The sequence below is a fragment of the Odontesthes bonariensis genome, chromosome 12 (genome assembly GCF_027942865.1).
Source record: "Odontesthes bonariensis isolate fOdoBon6 chromosome 12, fOdoBon6.hap1, whole genome shotgun sequence".
NCBI classification, from domain to species: Eukaryota; Metazoa; Chordata; class Actinopteri; order Atheriniformes; family Atherinopsidae; genus Odontesthes; species Odontesthes bonariensis.
The window spans coordinates 12,552,656-12,580,427 of NC_134517.1; the positions used below are offsets into that span (position 1 = coordinate 12,552,656).

A 27,772-nucleotide genomic window follows, 5' to 3' on the forward strand; every position below is an offset into this window, starting at 1 on the left:
GTTAAAGTAAGATGGCTGCGGAACAGGGAAGAGGGTCCGAGAAATTATCAAATAGGATGTTTATCTGTCGCTAACAGGATGAATATATGCCCCGACGAAGGAGTGGTTAATGTGTTAGCTGGTCTGGGTCGGTGTGGTGTGGCTCACCAATTGTCTCTACGTTATATTTGTGCCTCCCAACCGTTTGCTGCTCTGACATTGTGGAGTTAATCAGTAGCTAGTCGTTAGCAATATACTGTCGCTAACTTATTAGCTACCTGCTAGCTAGCAGGAGCTATTTGAGGAAACCTGCACCTACCCAACAACTGTTGAGATTCCTGTAAATATTTAAGGTATGTAACATCGGCATTGTATCATATTAAAATGCACAGTTTACAAGCTAAATAAGCTAACTGTATTCCTGGCTGACATTTCTAAACTAGCTAATTATTTTTGCTGTACCAACTAGCTATCTACATCATTTCGTCATTGAAATGCATTGATTGTTGTTTTCCGACGAATCCCAGCAAGCCGCCTCGCCTTGCCATAGTGAGATGTTATGCTCAACGATGACTGAAAGACCAGGGATAACGTAGGCGAAATGTAGCTACTAGTAAGATGCACTATTATATGGTGAGATCGCACGGTTGGACGGAGGCACTCAGGTGTGCAAACTATCTGACACGTGACCCTAAGACCGCAATGGGCATGCAAGCTGGAAACTTTAGCGTCCAGTTTCATTGTTGATCCAAAAATACAGACATCCCTCTAGCTGTTATCTCTAAACTTTTTGGCCAAAGTATTTACTTACTCAAATATCTGCAATCTTCATACAGAAGAAAGTGGATAAATCCCCTTCATCAAAGGTAGACTTTGTGCTTTGCTGTATTATATTGTGGCAGACAAGAATTTACACAGTGATTTGTGTAGTGAGAAGTGATTTGCCTTAGATATTAATGCTTTTTGAATGTCCACTGAAATATTTTTAAGATTTGAAAGCTCATGTATGGAGTGCAACAAATGCTCAAACAGACTTCTAGTTTCCCTTTTCACGAACCTAACTCTGTCTACCTCTGATTACGTTTTAAATCGACACAGCCTTTCATCAGCTTTGTCTTTAAGGTAAAATATGTTATTCATTGAATTCTGTTTTTTTGCATAGTGAATTTGCAACAAATTTTATAATCTGTTGGTTAGTTAATTGTTGGTGAAATCCCATTCAAAAATGACAGACTCAAAGATGTTAGATGTTCATTTTTGACCCATATTTGTGTCGGTAATGGGCTGCTTTCGGACTAAAGTAAAATCAGCAGTTAAATGTAGGAAAATATGGTTATTGTTTTTCAGTGCTTTTCAGACCAAATTATTACATATTGATCAAAAGGGACCAACGTCAAATTGCATTAATTAGCTGTAGAGCTTTTCAACCAGCTTTTCAGCTTTTTTTTTTTTTTTTTTAGTCCTGATGTAAATGCTTTGCGTTAAGACAAACTGATTAAGCTTTTGCTCTTAATAATCCTAAAAAGGTATTTGTTGCAGTGTTCAACTGCCTCACCAGTTCCCATTTGCTCTAGTAGTTCAATTGAGTTTTATTGATTATAGAGCCAAATCACAGCAAATGTCACCTCAAGGCATTTCAAAGATGCAGGTAAATTCAAGCCAATTACAATCCAATTCATTGCGATACAGTCATAATACAATCAATTCCAATTCAATTTAAAATGAGTCCAATTCATACAAAACAAAAAAGTTGCCCTAAAGTAAATCAACAGATTTCATGGAAAGTCTTCGATCCAATGTCCCGTTCTGAGCATGCACGAGGCGATGGTGGAAGGGAAAAACTCCTTTTTAAAAGGAAGAAACCTCTGGCAGAAGCAAACTCAAAAAGGGGCGGCCATCTGGCTCCACCACTTGGGGGTTGAGAGGACACCAAGCATCATCACACCAAGCCAGGGATACTTGCTGAGAAAGAGAAATATAGGCTGATGTCACAATAAATGTCATGTACGTGGAGAGTAAAAGAGAGCAGGGTGATGAAACAAAAGTGCTGTTTCTGTGCTATGATGCACTCTGAATCCTAACAGAACCTCTTTTTTTTTTTTTTTTTTTTTTTTCCCCCAAGAATTTTAAAAATAGAAGGGATTGGACGGAAGAGATTGGATATATCTTTATAATTAGCTAACAGTCCTGGATCAAGAGTAGGTTTTTTTTAAGTAGAGGTTTATTTCTGGAACCAAGTTAAGGGTTTAGAAGAAATGATTGTTGTTAGCTTGGAGAGCTCAACTGGACAGAAACAGTCTAAATACAAATCAGGTTCTTTGGATACTTTTAAAGGTGCTATACTCGATAATCAATCACAATATTAGGAAGGATTCCATGAATTTTCTCCCTGAAAGAGACAATTTTATTGGTGAAGAAGCCATCACTACTGAGGGTTAAAGGAATAAATGGCTCAAAAAAGCCCGGACTCTTAGTCAGCCTGGTTACAGTGAAAAGAAACCTGGGATTGTTCTTATTCTCTATAAATGATTAATAGTAAGCAGCTCTAGCTTTGCAAAGAGCTTTCTTATATGTTATTAAACTATCTTTCCAGACTAGTTCAGATTATTCTTAAATTAGTGGAACAACATTTTCTTTCCAACGTTTTTTGCAGTCTGCTTTTAAGCACACCAGCTGTGAATTAAATAAAGGAGCCAACCTCTTCTGACCAATTAAAGGGGAACTGCGGTATTTTCCACATTAAGCCTCTTTTATGAGTCGTCTGCAATGTTTTAGAACCCCCCTCACCGCTTTTTTTAATTTTACTGCTGTCTCTGGTATTTGCCTAATTTTGATTAATCTCAACCTGCTTCAGAATGGCAAGTCATGTAAAAGCACCATAAACGTCCGTTTTCAAAATCATCAACTCACCGGAGTGGTTACTGGTGTGCACTGGTAATCCGTATCAAATTTCGTTGCGAAAAGTTGCTTCTGTCGTGTTTTATTTGACATTTTGTACTGGATGTTCGTTGATATTACTCCGCCACCGCTAAGAAAATAGTGCGAGCATGAACGAGCTGCCAAATAAAACACGACAGAAGCAACTTTTCGCCACGAAATTTGATACGGATTACCAGTGCACACCAGTAACCACTACGGTGAGTTGATGATTTTGAAAACGGACGTTAATGGTGCTTTTACGGACCTTTTTTGGACATGCACATGACTTGCCATTCTGAAGCAGGTTGAGAAGAATCAAAATTAGGCAAATACCGGAGACAGCAGTAAAATTCAAAAAAGCGGTGAGGGGGGTTCTAAAACATTGCAGACGACTCATAAAAGAGGCTTAATGTTGAAAATACCGCAGTTATCCTTTAACTTCTTCTTGAGGGGCAACATTGTCCATTGTTTTACGCCTTTAATGCCTTTTTTACGAAATGGAAACGAGCACTGAAGGTGGTTTGAGAAGGTGGTTCTCATTGGGAAGTAGCTGTTTCATAAAGAAGTTAGCGGTTACATAAAGGAAGTAAAGGCGTCTCCACAAACATTTTGACATATTTAATATTCAAGATCTAAAAGCAGAGTGAGATGCAAGTGGAGATTTAAGTAATGTTAATGATGAGCTCTGATACTCAAGTTAAAGCTGGTGTGACAGATGTCATTTTACCTGTCATAGAGAATCACTGGAACTTTGGAAATGAGCTTTCTCCTACGTTCAGTCCGTCTTCAGTGTTTGACCTTTAGACTGTTGCCTTAGATTGTAACAGTCAAGACTGAGGTGTGGTGTGACTGATTACCACGTCTTTACACAGTCAGCCCCCTTTTATGGAATCTGTAGTTGAACTTTGAAATCCCTTTATGGGTTTTTATGATGCTGTGTGTGTGACCTGAAAGTCAAACAGACTCTGAATTTCCGTATGTATTGAAGCTCACAGCTGGCTGACCTGCAGTAATTGCATTAACTGTGACTCTTAAGAAAACTGCATTTTCAGTGATTCTATTTTAATTTAGCTTTATATTTCTTTATGAACTCTTTACAAGTGGAGCTTCTTTCAAAGTTACAGATGAAGAATTTTCTGTGAGCAGCAATCATGTCAATTAAGGTTGAAGTGTACAGCGTTAGCCTGTCGTTTTCATTATGTACAGTTTCAGATTGAGAATAAAGACATTGGGGATTAATTGATTGAAGAAAGTTGAGCCCCGTTTATTGCATCTGACCTAAATGTAAATCTTGCAATGTTGGTCAACATACTTAACTATTTACTTATCTCACATCTCTTAACTTACCCAACCCCGCTGGACTCACTGGAGACAATCCGATGAATGATCTTCTATTCAAGCACTTGGAAGTGAGATCATACTGTAGATTTCAAGCTCAATAAACAGTTTAATTTACATTAACTTTGAGCCTTATGCATTTTAGAGAAACTAGGTTGTACCTAACATATTAAAGGAGCATGCTATGCCACCCTTTTCATCAAAAATGTCTTTTGGCTTAAAATATGGCTCTGAAAAATTGCCCGTTCCCTTATGCAGTTGTCATTTACATTGGTTTATATTCAAATAGTTTTTTAAGAAAATCTACAATTATTTCTTACTCGTCACACTAATTAACTAAATATTCTAATCCTGCTATTTTGGAGCTAAAATGTTAAGGAAGAACATAACTGTGCATGTTGTGAAAATGCATTGAATGTTAAACTGAATAGGCTTTGATACTTTGGAGCAGCAGCTCATTTGTTTTTATTCATTTTTTTCCCAGTTGAAGAAATTATAAAAAAAAAAAAAAAAATCGAGTTACAGCACAAGTCAAAAGTAACCTGATTACTTGGCTGCATGGACATTCATATTGTGGTGTTTCTATTAGATCAACGAGGAGAGGGATAGAACACTTTAAGACACTGATAATTAAAGGTTAATTATTCAGAAAGACTTGGAAAGACCCTGCCATGACAACAAAACAATTTCTGTAAACAAAATGAAAGCAATCCAGAGGGCTTAATGCATAAAAACTCTACATAATATCTAAATTATTGTATATTTTTGCAATTGTAATAATTTAGATTATTATTTACAGATTGATAATACAAAAAAAGTAATTTTATGAACAAGAATTGTGTTCATTTTAGAAGACTTGATTTTTTTTTTTTTTTTATTTATTTATTTTTATGGATCTTTTTTCTTTTATTTGTGTTTTTTCTTTTTTTTTTTTTCTTTTTTCCATGTGACATTTTAATGGTATTTGCTGTGTTCTTTTGTGACGGAGCTGGCACTATGTGCGTCATAGAAAAGCTGGAACACCAAAAAAAAACAAAACATTTTTTAATATTGTATATGGCCTAGATATTTGTCATTTGTGTGCATGTTTTAAAGCTGCAGAATTGAAGTAACAGTAACCTTAAAGAAAATGGTTTAATAACCATATTAGCAAAACTTATAAAAAAATTTTTTGGCAATTGAGATGTATCGAAGCTAGTAAGATGCACTCATTAGAATTTTATGTTTTATTTTTTTAAATGCACAGAAGCAGCCAGTGTCAGGAACACTATTTTGATTCAATAATTGACTGTCAATGTAAGAATACATTTAACTGATGATTATTTTTGAAAAGCGAGCAATTATAAAGGATTTAAAAATTTCTAATAAACTTAGCCATTTAAAGCAGCTCTTAAACAGCTCTTTATTTACATTTATAAAAGGCATTAGCTTACATTGTTAAAGGAAAGTGGACTATGTGTAGTTTTCCACAGGACTAAAGGGTTTCCCTGGTACTGTGGAGCCTTATTTATATTTGTTGAGCGGAGAAACATTAGAGCTATTCGGCACAAATCATTTCTAATTTTGTTTTCAGGTTTAATGTTTATGTCCTGTTTGTTTGTCTTCACAGAGCAGAGTGCCTGTCACACTGAGTCCACGCTGGCTATGGAGTGGTGTTGGCTTCAGACTGGATGACAGGGTCCATAGGGAGGACGGGGTCACACAGTTTCTCAATCAGCCGGGCGCTTCTCCCCAACTTATTCTGACTGGCTTTGACACCCTCTCCATCCAACCTTCTTTTCCTTCTACACTTTCCCTCCCCCGTTCTCCCAATCCTGTCCTCTTCCATTCCACGTCTTCTACTTTTTCCTTCTTAATTTCCCTCTTTGTCTGTTAACCTCTCTACTCAGACTTACTTTCTCCTTTGGTCTTTGACTTTGTGAGCCCTGTCACCTGCCTCCCACCGGGTTCAGTATGAGTTGGCTGAGCAGGCTGAACCCGCGGGGTCCAGGGAGTCGGTCTAGCCGGAGTGCCGCCCCCTCCAGTCCGTGCACTGCTGACCCAGAGACCTGCCTCATGGTGTTTGAGAACCACTGGAGACAGGTGAGGTGGAGACAAACCTGCTCACTGAGGTTTGATGCTCAGTGTACCCTTTTTTTTTTTTTTTTTTCTTTCTTCTTTTTTAACAACCTGAAAGTAAGCTTTGCTGGAGAATGTTAAGTGTGCAGGATAGCCACACAGGTGGACATTTCTTGAACAGTTAAGAAATTACTTGTTTGAAATTAGAATGTGTGTATGAAACATGGAATGATCACTTGTGTTTGACTTCAATACATATTGTTGTTATATAATTGAAATGAGTTTTGAGTAACTTACCTATCTATAACTAACCTATTTGTATTACAGACCTGTTTTGTTGTAATTCTATAGTTATACATTCCAAGATGGCACTCATTTCTATATTTATGTGAAATATTATGTCAAATGAAGTCTCTTAGACCTATAGATAAAGTGAGTGACAGTAAAGCGCACTGTTGGAGGTTTGAAGTGAGGCAGAGTTGCTGTGTAAGGTGAAGGCTCAGCTGCTTGGCATGGAGGGTCAGCAGTCAAAGCTGCGGCTGTGACACCCAAAACTAATTTGATATAAGCAACAACATTTATGAAAATAAAGAAAAGATTATTGCTTGGTGTCATTTTTGAAGATGAGTTACTGCACATATTGTTAAAGGGATAGTTCGCCTCTTTTGACATGAAGCTGTATGACATCCCATATTAGCAATATCATTTATAAACATCTTCTTACCCCCTGCTGCGTCCTGTGAGCCGAGTTCCAGCCGAGTTTTGGCGTTGACGAAGGTAGTCCGGCTAGTTGGCTGGGCTGTTAAAAATTAAGCGTCTTGCTTCTCAAAACAATATGCGTTCAAAAGAGTAATACATTTGCATCACAAAATCGTCCCTCTAGAAAAAGTCAGACCTCACATCGGTTGGCGCTATTTCTCTCTCCCTTTGTATCACTACGAGCTGTGTAAACTGTGCAGACCTAAGAGCAGACCGAGCAGTAAACACCGTAACAGGTGCGGCTATCGCTAGGTGGCTGGACGCATTGATATGAAGGGAGGCAAAAATAGCGGTACTAATCAGGCTCATAGTGCCTGATTAGTACCAAAGCCTGGGAGTGGTGATGTGCTCTTGTTTTTTTTTTTTTTTTTTTTTTTGTGGGGGTTGGCAAACAGCTCAATGTATACTGGCGTCTTGTGGTGATATTAATGCACTAATAACTAGCTGAAAATAATTTCCCATGACTTGTAAAAGATCATGGCAGAGGAAGAAGTGGTCTAAAGTGTGGCTTTATTTTGATCAAGTATTATTTTATTGGCACCATGTTGAAACACCTTTTTACACTTTCACTTCCAGAAGTGTTGTGTGTGTATGCTCTGTGTATTTCAAACTAAATAGCTACTGCTTCTGTTTATCAACCGAACTGACCATCCATAACTGACTGTGAATATCCTGAGTCATAATAACATCAGCACCGTGCTTGGCACATAATTTATGACTAAGAAGACTTAAATGAAAACGATATTCTCTCATTTCCTTCATCTTAGATGTTAACCGGGACTGTTTTTACAGCAAATATAATATCTCAGGCTGCTGACAGCTCAGCTAAACCCATTCAGACTGGCTGCATAGGGCTGCAGGCTGGCACGGTAATTAGCACCGTTGCCTCACGAGGGAAATTTGCATGTTCTCCCCATGTGTACATTTGTTCTCTTAAGGTACTCTGGCTTCCTCCCACCACTCTAAAACATGTTAATTGTTGATTCTAAATTGACCCTAGGAGTGATGCTGATTTTGCATGATTGTTTGTATCTGTGTGGCCCTGTGATAGACTAGCAACCCTGCCTAACGACAATCATAGCTGGGATAGACTCCTGGTGCCACATAAAGTTGATTTGAAAATGTATTTATTAGATAATTTATTTTATGATTTATTATAAATGATCCAATTTCATGCAGGTAGAATAATTAAATGTAAAGAGTGAAAATAAAACTAATGGTTTTGTGAAAGAGAACATGTTTGTGCAACAAAAACGTTTTTGTATTCTAAGACGTTAACCAAATTGCTTCCTGCGGTGTTGTTGTTATTGGGTGTAAGCCAGCTCACACATTGACTTCTCATTTTTAGTCACCAAAACATCTATTTTCTTTACAAGCTGCTGCCACAACTGCAAACTCATCATTGATATAGTGATGCTGACTTGCGGACTTCTTAAAAGATGTCAAACTTTTTCTCTTATGATAGATTTTATTCTTTTCATACAGCTTTTTTTTCTGTATTAATATGTATCATTAAGAATAATTGTGTTGAAGTGCCCATTATATTTATAATCTCTTTCTCAGCTTTTAGAAATGTGTAAACTGATTGACTGTTTGAAGAAAAAAAAAGAAAGAAGCCCACATCTTTACATCACTTACATTTGGTCCTTGAAAAGATAGTTTCTACATCTACAAAAGCCTTTCTGTGGTCTGGATTGGAAGTCTGTGAAATTAAAGAAGAGTCTGCACTTGAAGCTTATATTTATTGTTTAACTGTCATTTGAAAATGTTTTGCTAAACAGTAAAAGTAACAAATTGTGTCTGCGGGTTTAAATTATAGTTGAACAAAGTTTTATTTTATTTTGGATAATGGATTGTGGTCAGATATTATGACAGGTAAACAAAAAAATAAACCCTCTGTCTGACTGATAACACCACTGTTGTGCATTGAATTCAAAACTTGCTCAGAACTATATTAAAATCAGAGACCTGTGTTGGGGGATGATAAATCTCGGTCACATCTGTGCTCTTTTTGTGTCTCATAAGGAGCATCGCACTAAATCCTCCCCTCCCTTGTGCTTCTTCACTCAGGTCTCTTGGGTGTTGGAGCAGCATGAGACTTCATCGTCCAGTGATGACCTGACGGCAGTGAGAAACAACACTGACCAAATGTTATGCCTACTGGCTGAAGAGCGCCCTGCAGAATGCCCAGAGGGGGACCCTGGCGTGGCACCCATGGGCCCTATTCTGGAGCTGGTGGTGACGGAGAACATTCTGGAGCGGCTGGTTCAGTGGCACCTCCATCGTGGCCTGGACCAAGACAGCCAGGGGGCTCTGCTCAAGCTGTTTGAGATGCTCATTGGCCAATCCCAGCAGCCTTTGCTGCAGCACACAGCCATCCTCCATCCCCTTATGAGGCTACTGGGAGCATGCGCCAGCCCAGAACTTGGCTGTCCCCCGGCCCTGGAGAACAGCCTAGTGCTGCTGCTTAACCAGGTACACAAAATCCAACAGCTCTCTGCACATTTTTAATTTGATTTTTTTCGATGGTTGAAAAGGAATAAATAATCTTGAATGAAAGCGCAGAGTATTAATGATGGAGTGAAGGGTGAGCTGCTGCTCTCTACTGAAATCTGCCAAAGTAAATTATATCCGTTTTAATTTACGGCACACCGTGATTTTGCTGCTTGCATGTTGTCTTCAGGCAGTTTCTTCCACAAGGAGATATTAACAGTTCCATTTCCTGTCCTAGAAACCTTGTATTGATATCATTGTATGAGAATTCCCCGCAACAAGCAAATGAGAAGGTTTAACAATAAACAAAGAAACTCCCAAACAAAGAAACTCCCAAACAAAGAAATCGACTGACTCAAAGTGAATTTTGACGTGAAGCTTTCATTCTTTTTATGATGAAGCTCATAATGTTGCGTTTGCTCAGTGAATGGCTTTCCCTCAAAGTGCCAACAGTGTTATCCACAGAAATCTGATTTAGTCGGGGATAAAATGTGAATATCATTAGCAGTATAGCTGTTGAAAGCATTGGGTAAGTGCTTGTGAAATGCCAGCACATTTAGTGGCTGAGTGGTTCAGACAGACCGAATAGTAGCATTTCCACTTAGAAAATGTTCGGGGTCACTCATTTCAACTTCCTATATCTCATGCTTTTTACCTCTACAATCACAATCAAATAAAAAAAACATTATGGTCTTTGTAGAAAAATGATCTCTTGACCTCTGAAATGTGGGCCACTTTGGATCCTTATTTATTTTTAATTTGTTGTTTGAATTTGATGTAATGTTTTTTGTCATTTGGAGTTTAGTCTTTGACAGTTTACCATTATTTTTTTTTTAGGGCTGGGCAACGATTAAAATCTCTAATCTAATTAATCACATGATTTCCCTGATTAATCGCATTTGTACGCCTTTAGCATATAGCTTTATTTTAAATGTGCTGCCATATGAATGAAAGTGCCATAACATTTGTTGTGCAAACACACTTTTAACATTAGCATTTTTATGTAGAAGCCTCGCTCCACTGTCTGTTTCCTTGAATGACTTGCTGCTATCAGTTGTGTGTTTTGCCTTTAAGTGATATTTTAGACTGGAACTACTACGGTGAGAAGACAATTCAACTTGGCAGAGTTTACAGATGACTTTGGTTCTGTCGACTCCGCGCCGTCTGGAAGAACTTTAAAATGAAAATGGCCGAGTAAAACCTTCTCCAGGTTTGGTGGATCCGCCAATTACTTTCTTTTCCGCTTCCGCAGCAGACGGCAACAGACCTTTACAAAATAAAAGCCTCTGAGCAACAGACTTTTACAATAATAAAATAAATAATAAAACCTGCGTTAATGCGCTATAAAATAATTATCGGTGTTAAATAATTAACTCGTTAACGCTATAATGACTGAGTTAACTCGCCCAGCCCTATTATTTTTAGATTTTCAAGTTGAAATAGTACCTTGTATAAATGATGGATGATTTTCCCTGTGTCTACAGTATGTTGGTCTATAGTTGTATTTTATCTTTTATTGAGACCCTTTAAATTCCCATCAGGTGTGTGTGTCCATGGCTCGGCAGCCTGTGGTTTTGGAGATGTTGTTCCGGGCTGCACCAGCCCAACAGGGCTCTACCAACCTGCTGATCTTCTCCCTCCTCGTGCCATTCATCCACCGGGACGGCGCCATCGGACAGCAGGCCAGGGACGCGCTGCTGCTTGTAATGGCAGCATCAGCCAGCCATGAGGCTGTGGCACGATACATCGCGGAGAACTCTTACTTCTGCCCAGTGAGTGGTGCAGCTAAGGAAGATGATAGACTTGAATTAATGAATATATTAAGCAAAACAAAAACGTTTTACTTTCAAGCCAGTTGTTATGTTATGATTTATTTGTTGTGGGGTTTTTTTTTTTGGGGGGGGGGGGGGGTGTAATTTCAATCATAACCAATCAAAACCTGATTCTGTTCAAAACTACTGAGAAAACTAAGGCTGAATTTCTAACTTCATCATCAAAAAGTCATGATTTTAACCAGTCCTAAAGAAAAAGCCACACGGATGGTAAACTGAAAATGTAGTCATTTGAGTTTCACTGTTTCACATCATTTTTTTTTTTTTCATGTTTCCATCTTAAGGGTAAATACTACTGAGCTTCCTTTTAAGATGAATAGTTCCCCTACTCCATCTTATAGCCAGTTTTGGGTCTTAAATCAATGTGATATAAAGTGGGGTGCGAAAGTTTGGGCAGCCTTTTTAATTTTCCTGATTTACCTTTTATAAAGCATTGATTGTTTGGATAAAAACATTTCGTTAAATATATCATATAGGGGACAAAAACAGTGATATTTGAGAAGTGAAATGAAGTTTATATGAATTCCAGAAAGTGTGCAATAATTGTCTAAACAAAATTAGCCAGGTGCATAAATTGGGGCACCAAAAAAAAAAACCTTAACTCAATATTTAGTAGATCCTCCTTTTGCAGAAATAACAGCCTCTAAACGCTTCCTATAGCTTCTAATGAGAGTCCCGATTGTGGCTGAAGGTATTTTAGACCATTCTTCTTTACAAAACATCAAAATTAACAAGGCTGCCCAAACTTTCACACCTCACTGTATATTTATTGTGAAAGTGGAGCCTTCTCTTAAGAAAGAGGGGATGTGTACGTGCATTCTGTCTAATTCTTCATTAGTGTTGCTGTGTGATAACAACAGGGGAAGGAAATTGCGCACTCTGACATGCTATTCATCCTTATGTACATCCTGTCAGATCTGTCACAACTCAAGGCTTCTTAAGAACATCTCAAAAAAAGAACCACGTCACCCAAGAAAACGTTGACATGTTTAAGAAAGAATAAAGTGGGTTCAAGGAGTCTCCTTTAAATGGTCATCGCCAGACATGCTGTAAAAGTTAAGAAAAGAAGTATCCTATTTGGTATCAACCTGTGGGTGCATTTACAATACATGCTTGTCTGTGCCAGGGGTTTTGATGTATCTTCCTCATTTCAGAAACCTACCTATGTTAGTACAGAACCTCAACAGGAGAGTTGGCTGCAGCAGTAATGCTCAAACTGTTAAACTGGCTCATGAAAAAAAATTCAACTGAAACCAAGCAACATGTTTTCATGTGGCAGGAGACCTAAAAGTAGCACCGTAGATAAAGGGTAAAAGGCTCTTTTATCAGGTTGCAATGATGTTTTAAATGAGAGACTGTCACGACTTCGGACGAAAGGAAAAGTAACTTTGTGAAAAGAGACGCGCAAGCCAGCAGCTTGCGTTGTTGTAGTTCCCCACAGCTGCCACTAGATGTAAATAAAGAGCTTAATTTAAAAATAAATTGAGATGGTAAGTATCACTATTTCATGTGGATAATGACTTCCTGCATGTGTGTTCATACTTTTGAAAGTCTAGTCAGTTGTTTTGAATTATAGTTACTAAGAAATATTTTAGGTTTCATACTGCACTAATAAAGGAAACGGCATTGCATGCTTTGTGTGTGTGTGTGTGTGTGTCAGTGTCAGTTTAATGAAGCGGCCTTTTACCTTCTCTGTACACTCTGGTGTTGGCTTATGGCTCAGCTATTTTCTGCTCATCTTCCTTCCAGTCGCTTCAGTCTGACCTATTTACCGCTGAAAGAAGTGCAGTGGAGGTGGCATCGCAGACCAAATACTCTTCTCTGCCTGGCTGGGCTATTTTCTGTGCATTCTCATACATTTGTCAGTTTTGCCTGACGTTTTTTGGATTCTGCTGTAGATTGTAGTCTCTGTGTGTAAGCAGTGTATATCTTTCACATCTCTTTAATCCTGTCTCTCAATTTCTGATCAACTTTGAATCCTTCATATTTCTTCTTTTGGTTTAACGGATCATTGTTTCTCCATTTGACATTTTCACTGGTTGAAAAGTCATTTTGCTTGTACAAACCTCTTCTTAAGATAGCAATAGATAAGGGAGCTGTTTGAAGGAAGGTATATTGTATTGTATTACATGTATTTTGGAATTGTTGGATTGTCCGACATTGTATTATTTAACAATTAGGGTGAAAGGGTCAGGATTTTCGTTGGTATGGCAACATAAAAATTGCTGAATTTTATGTATAAAAAGACCAAACAAAAGAAAAAAAATAACTTTAAATGTGTATATTATCTGTGTGTGTGTGTGTGTGAATATGTAAGGGAATATATATATATCTTGGATGATATTCTTCCAAGATATGATATTCATCCTTGGTTGGATGAATGAATATATTTTCTATCTAAAATTATTGATGAAAAAACTCAAATATCAAATATATCAAACATTTTTGTATCTGTTGAAAATAATTAAAAATTCTTCGATTTATGCGGTTGTCCACGAGAGCTGTCACATGTGAATCAGCTGCTGACCTGTTAGAAATGTTCGGTCTCTGAAGCCTCTGTGTCTCTCCTCAGGTGTTGGCAACGGGCCTCAGCGCCCTCTACTCCTCTCTGCCCAGGAAGATCGAAGTTCGAGGGGACGACTGGCATGCCCTGCGGCGTGAGGACTGGATGGGCGTGTCTTCACTTGTGCTCTTCATGAACTCCCTCGAGTTCTGCAACGCTGTGGTTCAGGTCGCGCATCCTATGGTCCGCTCTCAGCTGTTGGACTACCTTCACAATGGCTTCCTCGTACCAGTCATGGGTCCCGCCCTGCACAAGGTAGGAACAGGATGAGTCGCAGACGGACAAGTTTTAACCTGAAACCGTCTTTTGTTGGAAATGGCTCAGGGTTCTGTAATAGAATGACCACAAATTTTTTTTTTTTTTTTTTTTTTTTTACTTTATTGCAACTGTACTATGTACACACATTTGATGGAGAACCGGCGGCCTTATTATTTATTAAGAACTGAATGGGGGTGGGAATCTATAAGCTTGTATTCGTCCCACTCCTTTCCAAGCTTATTTGAATCTAAGTTGTATAAATGTACTTCTAAAATACTACGAATAAGTTCAGTTTGTGTATTGTACAAAAATTGTAATGTACTTAGCCGCTTGTTCTGTATATTATTTTTGCTTGGAATAAACTAAACTAAATTGTTGACAAAGGAGCATAACGTTAACAGTATGTGGGATTGTCACACTTAAAGGTGGGGTAGGGGATCTTTTTCTGGAACGTTTTTTTACATATTGCTTGAAATACTCTTCACACCCCCATTGCAACCAATTAATTAAAAGTTTTGACACAAAAATGAAAAGTTTTAGTGGCCTCTAGAACGAACAATCCAGGAAAAACGGTATCCAATCATACTGAACGGACCGTTCACAATGATTGGATTCTGATGCGTCTATCAAACTGCAATCTGCTCCTCCCTCCCCCTCCTTCCCCCTGTGCGCGTACCCTGCTCCGTGAACAAATTACGCGTCCAGAAGCTTGGCAGGAAGCTAAACTAGAGCCAGCTTGGCTAGCACCTAGCATTGTTAAACGTATAGTTAGCATAAACTAAATACTAAATACGGCAACGATCGATGCTTGCTGTCAGAACAGCGCTCGTGCACCTTCGTGCTCGTGAACAAGCATTGCGCGTTCATGTACTCTAGAGGCGTGGCTTCGGAGGGAATCTGAAGAAAAGGGTTGGGACTTTTGACCTGTGTATTTTCAAAATGCAGCTTCGCTGGACTCAAAATCCAGGATCTCCTACCCTACCTTTAAACTGTGAAGAAGTGGTCCAGAATCCGGCCAGTTAGTTCGAGCTCACCTTTGGTTATGCGATGCCATTCTTTCTTGTGTTCAAGCTAAGACATGGAACATTGAGGATTTAATTTGCTTTGTTCATTTATAGATTTCTCATAATCAAAATGATTTCCCAATGTTGCTCTTTATCTTGATTTTTAACTAAGGTTTTTCAGGTTGTTTATTTTGGCAGATTTTCTACTTATTTCTTTGTTTGCATGTGTGTGTATATTTGTAGTCGTCGGTGGACGAGATGATCGCCAGCACTGCCTACCTAGATCTTTTCTTGCGCTGTGTAACGGAAACCTCCCTCCTCAAAACCTTCCTACGCTTCATCCTGCTGCATCGCCATGACAATGACACCATCCTGGACACCCTGCTCACACGCATCAGCAGCAACTCAAGGGTCTGCTTATATGTATATGTTTGGGTTTGTGAAAGCGCCTTGAGGGCCCCGTTAACTCAGCTGTGTGGGAAGTGAGTGGGCTAAGAGCAAAAGCTCGAAGCAGAATACAGAAGTCTTTGGGTTATTGGAAAACAACTTGGAAACTTGCGTACAGCCAGTAATAAATTCTCAGTAAAAAAGTGACGATATCTTTTAAAAAATTTTTGTGGAAATTATTGACTGCTGTGTTTTTGTTTTAACTGTGGTATCTCAAAATAATTAAACACAGGTGTATAACTAATTACAGGGTTTTGGTTCGCTGGAAAAGTTCATTCCTTTACTGGAAGACACCTGAAAAAGCAGAACACATTAAATGTATAGATTTAGATTATATGTGGCTTGTTGGAAAAATGAGGGCCTTGGTGATATTTTGTGCAAATCGGCATGACTAACGTCCTTCTCTTTGTGTGCTGCAGCTGTGCATGGTGTCACTGAGTTTGTTCAGGACTCTCCTGTCCCTGAACTGTGAAGATGTCATGCTGCAGCTCATTCTCAGGTATGCTTTTTTCACATTTGTAATTGGCTCATTAAGTGTGCAAAAAAATATGGAAATGTCTGAAGTTATATTGACTTCAACAAAACTTACAGGCTAAGATTTCCATGATTCCATGTGTGTATATAAATGAGCTTGCTTGTGATTTGGTTGCCAGGTATCTGCTGCCCTGTACTCATGTAATGCTGAGTCAGCGTCGTGCTATCAGGGAGACTGACCTGTACGGAAAGTCGGCAGACAAGTTCCTGTCGCTGATCCCGGAGTGTTGCCGGCTGAGCATGGCGGCCTCTGCTGAGCGGGATGATGACAATCCGTTCTGGGGAAAAGGTGAGCACAGATGGCTATAGAAAAGGGGAACCTCATATTGTGGTTGTAAGAAAAGAATTGAACATGAACAGTAATACATTTTGCATTGTTTCATCTGTATTGGCTATATGGATGCAAATTTATTTGAAAAAGAATAATAATAATTGCCTGAACAGTTTAAAGAAATCTTTGAGGAAAAAGATGTTGTCAATAATACTTAGTATAAGTCCTCTGGGTTTTGTGTAAGTTTAGGGGCTAATGTAGAGAAAAAAATGCTTGTATGAGCTACTTTTGACCAAAGTAAGAGGCCTTATTATTTTTGTTTGGATATAAAATGTTGAACAAAGACCTGACAGAACATTATCCTCTCATTTTAGTCTTGCTTAAGTGAACCGCCGATGAGAATTTTCTATTGTCTCATTTATTGTCACTGAGGGGCAGGGATTGTGAATTCTTTAGTCATTTCCCTGTTGGTTACACAGTTGAAACAATTCCTGTTGGTTTGCAAAGAAGTTGATGGAGAACAAGCAGAATAGCCTAAAAAAAAAATTCCAGTTTTATAGCTTGTGTTTTACATTGGTATCAAAACAATAAGACACTATACAAACACATTTTTACCATACAAGGCCTTTAACCCCCATACCTGATTTAAAACACAACTTAATTTCTGAAAAGGGACGTTTTTGTCCCCTTTTAAAATGACCTAAAAACATCATATGTTAATATTTTTTTCCGCTTTTTTTTTCTGTAGATCTTTTATTCCACCTCAGTTCTGATCATAACTACCAAGTTTTCAATTATTTTCAAAAAATTAACCCTTTAAATACTGGTTTATATGATGTAAACGCCAATTTCTGTAAAAAAAAAAAAAAAAAACAACACAAAGACTGCTATGTTTTCAATGTTCAGAATGCAAAGTGGAATTGTTGAGCTGGGATAATTATGGTCTGGGATATGTCAATGATCTGCAACAACATTGATTTTTAGGGATTTTAAATTTTTTTGTTAAGCCTGATTTATAAAAAAAAAAAAACTCCTTAATTTCTGAAAAGGGCCATTTTTGTCCCCCCTTTTTTTTTTTTTGGACAAAAATGTCCCTTTTCAGAAATTAAGGAGTTTTTTTTCTACACAATGACAAATTGCATTGTATATGATGTGTGTTTGAAATTCGAAAAAATAGTCAAAAATGCACAACTGGACCAAATATGATGAGTATCACTATCTACAGTGTGAAATTAGAAGAGAAAGTACACCCCAAGTGGACAAAAATGTCCCCTATCAGGGATTAGGGTTAAAGTTAATTGTGTTCTGTGTCCTTTACTGTTCATATTAGAGTTTGTCTATTGTTAACTAACTGGTGGTTTTACCATTTGTGTCTTTATATGGTCATCTAAAAGTACTGAACAGTCCTAGCACAGAGTCTCCAGCTCCGCCCCGACCCAGCACTCCGTCCCGCTTGTCTTTCTTCATCCGTCAACAGAGCAGTGGAGGTGGATCAGGCGGAGGTGGGGCCTCTACCCCCACCAGCATGGAGCAGCTTCATTCAGGTCCATCCAGCTCCCACCCTCTGACCCCTGACAGCCCAATGCACCAGCAGCAGACCCACTCAGATTGTCTCGACTGGGATACAGGTTACCTGGAGTACCTCAAGGATGCCCGTTGGGGCATTGAGCTTTGTTCCTGGGCGTGCCGTGATTGGTCGGCGCCCTATGATGGAGAAAACCCCTCCCCAAACACATCCCCTGCACCACCACCTCCCCCTACGTCAAATGTCTCCATGGCTATGTTCCCTGAGCACTTCTCTTTCCAGCAGGGAGGTAGCAGTAACACCCCTCAAGGAACGCAGAGGGCGGCCATCGTGACGGCAGCACGGTCTGAATGGAGCAGTTCTGAGCGGGACAGCGGAGAGTGGGATGTTACGATCGGCAAAAATAACTGCATCAGCCTCACGCCGCGCTCCAAGAAACGCAGCCTGCAAAGAGAGGAGCTCCTCCCCAAACCTGTGCCTCCTCTCATCCCCTCCTCTTTGTCAGCCACCTCTTTATCAACTTCCCACTCCACCTCATCCCCAGGTCCACACGTTCCCACCTCTGCCATCACTGTGAGCTACCAGGCCATGTATAATGGCACAGTCGGGCAGGGGGACGGGTGCTCAGACAGTCGAGACAGAGGACTAGAGGTTAAAAAAGTTAAGAGAGACTTGGGAGAGCAGCAGTATTTGGATGAGAATGCAAATCAAAATGGATCTCTTGTCTCCTGCCCCTCCCAAAGCTGTGCCACTCTCCCGCAATCTGTTTTCAGTAGCAGTGACATCGGTGATGCGAGATCTCTTTGCTCGAACCAGATTCCCTCTCAGAGCTCCGTTACCAAGCCAGCACACGATACCAAACCGCTGACCAGTGACACCTCAAAGCCACACAGCACAGCCTCAGATCTTCCTGAAACGAACCAAATGCAGCAATCTGTGGAGAGTCTCATTGAAGAGCTTCTGGAGCAGGCACCAGGGGACCCGCAGCTGCCTGGAGACACCAATGGTCAGGGCATCAGCATTGAGGCCTTCACTCAGGAGCTGAGGGAGCTGGAGGACCGGGTGAAGGAGCGCAGCCGAGCCGCCTGCCAGCAGGAGGAAACGACCGTAGACTCTCTGTCCACTGAGCAGCAGGAAGAAGACCACGTCTCCACAGCTCAGGAAGTGAAAGTGACGGGTGAAGTCAAGGGGGATGGGTCTTTCATGGGCATCTGTAGTCCTGCAAGGCTTCTTAACCAGCCTGTCTCCCAGCCATACACAGGTGAGAGTGTCATCTTTGTGAAGTGTACTTTATATTTGATGATAAGCACTGTTTTTAAGGGTTATACTTGGGTAGTGTTTTCATTTGTTATTTAGTGAATTTTCCGAAGTGGTAATCCTAGAATATTTTAGAACTGTTTGGCTGTAATGACAAGAGTTTTTTTTTTTTGTTTTTTTCTTCTCTTGTGAAAATGCTTTATATTGTGCTTCCAATCAGCCAGACTAATCTTTAAAGTGGTTTTAAGTAATAATTCTACAGGCTTCCTGAAGATGCTTTGAGTTTGTCTTTAGACATTGGCTGCATTTTCAATATTTAAATGGCCGTGGCATATTTCAGCATTGTGACCGTTAAAAAAAAACAAAACAGGAAGGTTGGAAGAGAAATGAAAAAGTTATATGAAAGTAGTGTCCTTTAAAAACAGGAAAAAAAAGGAAAGCAAAGACCTGACACAGAACCTGAGAGTATTTCTCCTGTTGTTTAACATTTTCTTTGTAAAGTCCTTAATTTACTGATTGAGGATTTTACACTGTGGCAACAACTACTAAAATAAAGGCATTTTTTTAAATCCATTTATTTCCAAGCTTACAAGGCACAGTGTTTCGTCCTCTGTGAGACAGCCGACATGTAAACTTAATTATTCAGCTGAACGGACTTAAGCTTGTTTTTAAAGTTACACAGTTCATGTTTCTTTTTGGTAATCCATCAGTTCTTCTATGTGCAGGTCCATTCATGGTAGTTCTGTTTGCCAAACTGGAGAACATGCTCCAAAACTCGCTGTACGTCAACATCCTGCTCACTGGCATCATAGCCCAGCTGGCCTGCTATCCTCAGCCCCTCCTTCGCTCCTTCCTGCTGAACACCAACATGGTCTTCCAGCCCAGCGTCAAGTCACTCATCCAGGTACATAGTATCCTACAAAACCTGATATAAAATGGCTCATTAAGGCCCTCGGAGCTTTTCCTTGCACTGCAGTCCACTACTGTTCTGCAAGAGTTTCTATATATGTGGTTGAAACAGATTTTAGGTTCCCATTCTTGGACTTATGTTTGACTAAGTGCTAAAACAATAAACGCATTCACAAGAAGGTGGGGGCCCATGCCCTCATTGTGCATTTTCTGAGTGCCAGCCACTTGTTTTTAATTGTTCACAATTAGGAGAGAGCATATGCGGCTGCCTTGACAAAAAGCTCTGGATCTATGGTCTTTTTTTTAAAAACTTTGCCTATTTTATGCGGCTGCTCTAAGCACAAGAAGTTTGAAATCCCAGAGCTTTTCAGAAAGACACTGGTCTCGTCGTGCTCAGGTCTCCAATCATATGAGCAGAAATGGCCACCCTGGTAATGAGGAAAGAAAATAACTGTTCTCTCGCTGTGTCTATCCACTGTATGACATTTAGACATGATAAGAGCAAAGACAGAAAAACCTTCCCTTCTTTGGAGCGGATTGACCGGAAACGAAATGTTGCTGGTAATGGTATCAATAATGTGCTTTGGATAGAACTGAAACATACTTTTCAGAGCACACACAGGCGATTTTATAATCACTGTACATCTGTCTGATAGATTATGTCATACACAGACCTTTTCTGTATTACATACAGCTATACGTGGGAAATATGAGGACAAGCACCCTATTAGGGCTGCACAATATATCGAATTTTAATCACGATAACGATATTGGCTTCCCGCGGTCAAATTCGCGTGCGATATTTAAAATGCGTCATTCCGTCCATAGAACGCTCCATATTAAAGGTGTTTTCAAAGATCCTCCGCTTTAACCCTCTCTGGTGTTTTTTTTTAAAAGCCACTCTCGTGCTCTGTAAACCACTGTCTGATCACATGCCTCCACGAGCCAATCAGAGTTGCTCCCTGTACCGCACAGTTTAGTTTCTAGATGTAGACACTAGTTACAGAGGACAAAGTAACGTGGCGAACATACCACAACAGGTAGCAGTCGGTCTTATAAGCTATAAACAATCTTAACAGAGAAAACAAAAAATGTCTAAAGTGGCAGAGGGCGAGGCCGAGGAGCTTGTCCCGAGAACCGGATCGTCATCCATTGTGTGGAAGCATTTTGGGTTCAAGGCGAGTGACACAACACAAAAAAAGGTGATGTGCAAAGAGTGCCGTACGGTTGTGTTGGCGCCACAAAGCAACACAACGAACCTCTTTAGCCACTTGAAAACACACCATAAAGTTCAATACGATGAATGTATGAGGACCAAGAAATGCGTTGCAAAAACTAATCATCCCACAACATCAACTCAGGCATCTATCGAAGCGAGCCTCTTTAGCGCATCACCACACCCAACCACCTCCCAAAGACACCGTGAAATAACGAATGAAGTCGCATTTCATTAAAATCAAGAAATAATCGTGATAATTAATCGTGATATCAATATTGCTCAAAATAATCGTGATAATCATTTTGGCCATTATCGTGCAGCCCTACAACCTGTGTTTGGTGCCCGTGTACTTACAAATGTGCAGTTTAAGTGGAGATGTGATGATGATGTGTTGTTGTTATAGCAACTATCATAGCAACTTTTTTTTAAATGATCATTTATTTCTTTTTTACTTTGAAGATTAATCAAAATCCAAATACCTCTTTCCCTGATTCTTATTTAGGTTTTAGGTTCTGTGAAGAACCGCATCGAGGCGTTTGCAGCCTCTCACGAGGACTTCCCTGCAATGCTAAAGAAAGCCCAGCAATACCTGGTGGCTCGAGGCAAAGTGGACTGGACGGACTCGCCTGCCGCAGTTCCTCCGCTGCGGCGCTCAGATTCACTAGGTGGGTATCAAAGATGAGAGCCGTGTTATAACGTAACTTTTCTGTTGACATTTGTTTCTTTGGTTATCAAGGCTAAATGATGCAATCGTTTAATACTGTTTTTATTTCAATTCTACCTTTTAAAAATATGTTTTAGCTTTTTATATGTTTGGTTTAACATCTTGTTCTAAAATTCTTTGTAGGGCTATTAAATAAATATTTGGCAAAGACACTTTGGCAAGATTATTTAAAAATTTCAATAATTAGTTTTATGCATTGCACTTTGTCATTTATACACAAGCAGCTGATCTAACAATGATCAAAGGGTCATTTTGTAGGTATTGGAATTGGTATTTTTATCATTTCTCCTGAAATGGTAGATGTTAACCCATCCCACACAGGGTGTGTACTTATACTGGGTGAAATGGGCACAGAATTGGGCGGTGCCTATTCCGGCCAGTTGAATTCACCAGTCAGGAGATCAGTATGTCTTAGTGAACATCATTCTTAGCATCTTTGTTTATGGGAGACAATTAGATATCTGGGAGCAAGTAACCATCCTGTAGCCGTCTCATGGGAACTTCAACAAAATTCTTTATGATTTATTCTATTTTAAATAGGGATGTCCCGATCAGGTTTTTTTGCCCCCCCCCCCTCCCACCCCGAGTCTGAGTCATTTAATTTTGAGTATCAGCCGATACGAATTCCGATACGTCTAAAAATGAAGAACGGCGAAAAAACAGATCCAGGATGTCCCTTTTTTTTAAATTTTATTTTATTCCCTTAGGCTATTTTTATCATTTAACAGTTATAAACAGAGCACTTCTGTGAGGTAGCTTGAACAAAAAAAGTAATCAAGTAATAAACAAATTCTTCACATTGTAGTTTAGTGCAATAATGTCTAACATAAGGAGCAGCAGCTCACCTTGAAATACCTGGCAGGCATGTAAACAAATAAGCAAATAAAAGTGCCACAGTGTTCTAAAGTAAGGCCAGTAATGTGCTTTTAGGGACTGCACTCCTAGTTCTTACTCCCCTCCTCTGGCTTCACAGGAGAAAATGTATATTTTTTGTCTTAATGAAGACCAACATCTCTAACTTGTCGGGTTTGAGCCTGTTCCTGTTCTCATCAAGGATGTTAGCCATGTCCTCGCCACCTCTTCAAATCCCAAGTTTGCATATCTCACAGTTTGCAATCGCAACGTTTTTGTCATCCACTTTAAAATACCTCCACACTGCAGACATTCGTGCCCCCAGCTTCAAGCTGCTGGCGTGTTCTGCTTCGCTTTACGGCAGCAAAGTGACGTCATGCCGCATGCAGTGTTTCTGTGTGTCGTTGAGACCATAGATATAAAAAAAATCAGGGAGTTTTGATTATTGTAGTTGGGGATATACACCTTCCTCAGTCGAAATGCAATGCTGAGGCATTGGAGACCCATCCAAGATGGCGGCCGCGCTGATACGTCAGCTCCAATAGGCGGCGTCAGTCTGAGGCGTCTACGTATATTATGGTTGGTTGAGACAGTCTAACGGTACCACCACATAACACTAAATACTAAGCTGTTATTTTTTCCCATTTGTTTTGAAATATTATAGTTCTGATTTTAAAAAAATAAATAAATAAATAAATAATGAAAATAAATATGCATATATAGATAGACTATGTATCTGATCGGGATGAAACGCGATCGGCCCTGATTTCCGATCACATGATCGGATCGGGACATCCCTCATTTTAAATAATAGATGATGAAATTCATCTCTCAAAACTGAACTCACTGAGCACCTTTTTTTTTTTTTTATCAAGTTTCAGGTTCTGGAAAAAAAGACTAAGTTGTTATTTTCTTTAGATTAATTTCCAGTTGCGTATCTTTTGATATTTTGAACTTCCAGTGAAGAGTCGTAAGCCATCTCTGGGAGACCTGATCCTTCGTCACACTAACAGCCCGACCCGCGCTCGACACGCCGCTCAGCTGGCACTCGCACACGTACGGGATGGCGGTCAGTCACTGCACAGTGCTCTGTTCCGCAGCGGCACGCCCGGCATCGAGAAGCAAGCGGAGGCACTGCGGGTGAAGAATGCCGTCTACTGTGCCGTTATCTTCTGCGAGTTCCTCAAGGAGCTGGCTGCCCTCGCTCAAGAGCACGCTGTCACTCTGCCTTTCCCTCAGAGCCAGGAGGCAGAAGAGTAGACGGTAAACACAGACTCTTCAAGCGTATTTCTAAGCCTCCGTCGCTTTTGGTTCAAACTGTACATTTTTTGGATTCCACCAGTAGACAAACGGCACTGAGACTTTTCTGTCACTGAAATTGATCGTCTGCAATTATGCAGAAAATTATAATTGGAGGAAAACGATTGCATTTTTTGTACCAAAATTACTTATAGAACTAGAAGACTTTTCCTTATCTGTAAACTTAAGATATTGAGCATATCATGTATTATATTTACATTCTATACACAGAAAATCTCAGTAAACATTTGAGATTTGGGAGCTTGTATATACACATACTATGTCATGGTATAATTTGACGGTAAAAGTCACACATGAAACAAGTTGGTGCACATATTGGTTCTAGATGATTCTCTTTGTCCTCGTTGGTGGGGATGCTTTAAGGTGTGACAACAAAATTAGGACAAACTCCAAATGTCGTTTAGCAGGAAACCTTGAAAGTATGGGAGAGTCAACGATATCCAAAGTGTTCCAATTACCTTGGCTATCTCTGTACAACAAGCTAATCACAGCTTTCATCCGAGTGTCTCATCATCAGAAAGCTGAAATTGAAACGGTTAATTTAATCTGCGAATGAAGGAAAAACTGGAAAACAGGTGTGGGAGTTATCACCACAGATTTACTGAGAAATATTGGGTAGTTGATGCCGTTTTAACATTTTAAATGTTTGTTTTTTGAATTTGCACCATTTCCTTGACATATCAGCAGCATGTGGGAGTCGGCACGTGTGTCATTGTGTACGTGAGTTTGCTGTAAATGAATGACTCCTTTCCTAAAGGTTATGCCAATTCTGAAGGCCATAAGTCAGTCGTCCTGTGGCCATAAAACAGGCCGGGACTGAAAAGGCAGCACTGTATAATTCTTACCTTTTTAGTGTGTGCGTCTTTTGGTCTTTATCAAAGACTGGAGAGTCTCCAAAAATTGGTAATAATAAGCATTGAAATTATTTCCAATAATTTGACTTTGTTATAAAAGAATCTCATTCACTGTCTTCTTTTTATTTCAGAATTTAGTTTTTGAGCTGAAGACGAAGCTTGTAAAAAGCCATCTCAATTGATTTTTATTTCTTTCATTTTTTTTTTTTGGTTCACTGGGTAAGACTGGCCAAACTGAACAAGGTTTTTTATTTTAGAGGTTAACATGCTGCTATTTTCTTAACACTAACGCCCATTTTATTTCATTGTTGGGTACCAAGTATAAATTTGCACACAAGGATGTGGAGGATATGTCAGTTGTGATCAGCATTTGATTTTATTGTTTTTTTATTTTTATCTTCTGAAGTTGAATAAAGCTGTAACCTGTCAGTGTTAAAAGCTTTTTGCCAAGAGAAAATGTTCACCGTTAAAGTTTGACATCTTTTTCAATTTGTTTCAACGAAAAGGAAATGTTCGTTCTTAATTTTACTGTTGTAATTTCTTTAAAACATTTCTAATATTTTCTGTTGATTTGTCAGGAATTTGAGAACTTCTAAAGAACATTATAAAACCATCTACCTGTGACAAAGCTTTTAACAAATAACTTTATTTTTCTTTTCTTTTCTTTTATTTGCACATACTATCCATTCTCCCATGATTCTTATTAGCAGTGAGACTGCCTGACATCCGGTAAAATCTTCAGCCTGTCAAAGCCATAGCCACTGTTGTTCCATTTATACATGTGGTACGTCTTCATGTCAGTTTTTTACAGAATTGTTTTTATTTTTTATTGACGCATTTCGTAACGACTCCATTTTTTTTTTTTTTTTTTTTTTTTTTTTTTTAAATAGTGACAATTAAAGGCCTCTGCATGCCATTTAAGATAAGGTTTATAATAGAATAACAGTTGGATAATATTCAGTTTTATCAGTAGTGCTGAGCTTGAATTAGCTTCATGCTATAGGTTTTAGTGAGCCACTGTTGTCCCGTTGTAGGTGGAAAAAGAGGTGGCAACAAGACCAGGTTTCAGTGAGTGTTTGCTCTCGTCTGATTAAATTAGTCCAGAAATTGCTCCTGTATTTTAACCTCCACCGTCTGTCCCAGTCCTCTATAGGTCTTTGTGGTCAGAGGGCCTCATTCTCAGTGCTCAACAGGTTCGAACACTTTTACACTCAATATGGACTTTTCATAAATGGTCGTTTTGCTGATAGATCAGATTATGAGCATGATGATAAATGTTGAGCTTCTCAATAGTATCACTTGAATCAGACTCATTGTTGACATGAGCGTTCTTGTTTGTCTGTGATATATTCATGGACACTAAATACCGTCTCCTGAAACATGTAAATGTCTTTTCTAGCAATTGCAGGTAAATGGTACATCATAGGATCACTGTAAGAAGGCCTGTCCATGCTGCATGTCTTTGGGAGAATGTATTTTTTTTATAACTCCATTTTAAAGCGCCAGTTTTATTATTAAGGCCCAAGTTTTAAAAAGGGAAGTGCACAGTAAGAACTTAAATGGTTGGTATTGAATTGGTTTATTTGTTTTGGGATTTTTAGCTCATTTCCACCTGTATGCCGTTTTAAAGTTCTACCTTGTATTTTATTTATACAGATACAAAGAGACAGATGTGAAAAGATTTCTAAAGACGCATTTTATGAGGGATTTTTTTTTTTCCCAACAGTGACTTCTTCCCACATTGTAAGCAGATTTTAATCTAATTAGTTCTTTGTGGTCACTGTTCAGACAGTTTCTAATTGGGACTTAAAACATTTTAAAAGTTGTTTGAATTTTTATGTCGTAAATGTCTTGGCTGATTAATGGTGTCTTGGGCATCTCAGCAGCTGTCTTATTTGATCACATGTTGATTTTTAACTGACAAAAATGGTGATTAGTTGTAAACCCGAAGCTAAGCCTCAGTACATTATGTGTAACGTAGTTTGTTTGTTTTTCGTTGCCTGTTTATCACACCCACTTAAACACTACAACTGACTGAATTTTTTTTTTTTTATCATTTTCATTTCTGTGTATATCAAACACCCCTACAAACACACCACAGCAGCTGAGGCTTCCCTTTTCATTGTGCATATGGTTAGATGGTTCATTTCTGAAGGAATCTGATGATTGAATATTGCACCTGCAACGTCATGTTTATTTTTTTTAACATATGTTTATATTGTGCCATGTTTTGACATTGGTTTTCCATGTGTTTATTTGCAACACTCATCCAGGGTTGTTCAGTGTTTGTAATGTCCTTTCTTTCAAAAGGTTTCACTTTTCACCTCTGACATTTCTCCCCTGTGATCTATGCAAAACATGCTCCATTGTTCCCCCTTTGAAGTTGAAGGATGATGTGGATTGATTTATCGTGTAAATACTGTAAAACAAATAATAAAGATCAATGGGTCAGAATGCAGAGGTGTAGGAAATAACCAACAGAATAGTGAAAATCCTGTTCAGATGATGTAACAATGAATGTTGTCAAAAATATTTTTCTATATTTTCAAGTCATTAGAAAAAAAGAAACAGACAAAAACACAGTGCGAGAAAAGCTGTCACAAAACTACAAAGGGAATGTTTTTATTAATTTATAAATTCTTTGCTTAGCAATATTA

The 27,772-nt window shown here is 39.0% G+C and overlaps 1 protein-coding gene across 1 annotated transcript; it reads left to right on the forward strand.

Annotated features, from left to right (window-relative positions):
- fhip1b (FHF complex subunit HOOK interacting protein 1B) lies at window positions 1-27,772 on the forward strand. The gene is made up of 12 exons (XM_075479107.1): window positions 1-332; window positions 5,846-6,318; window positions 9,124-9,528; window positions 11,088-11,318; window positions 13,951-14,196; window positions 15,447-15,614; window positions 16,070-16,149; window positions 16,304-16,473; window positions 17,850-19,241; window positions 19,963-20,141; window positions 21,868-22,030; window positions 23,903-27,772. Exons 2-12 carry the CDS (start codon window positions 6,190-6,192, stop codon window positions 24,199-24,201), a joined length of 3,462 nt encoding a protein of 1,153 aa, XP_075335222.1. The 5' UTR covers window positions 1-332; window positions 5,846-6,189; the 3' UTR covers window positions 24,202-27,772.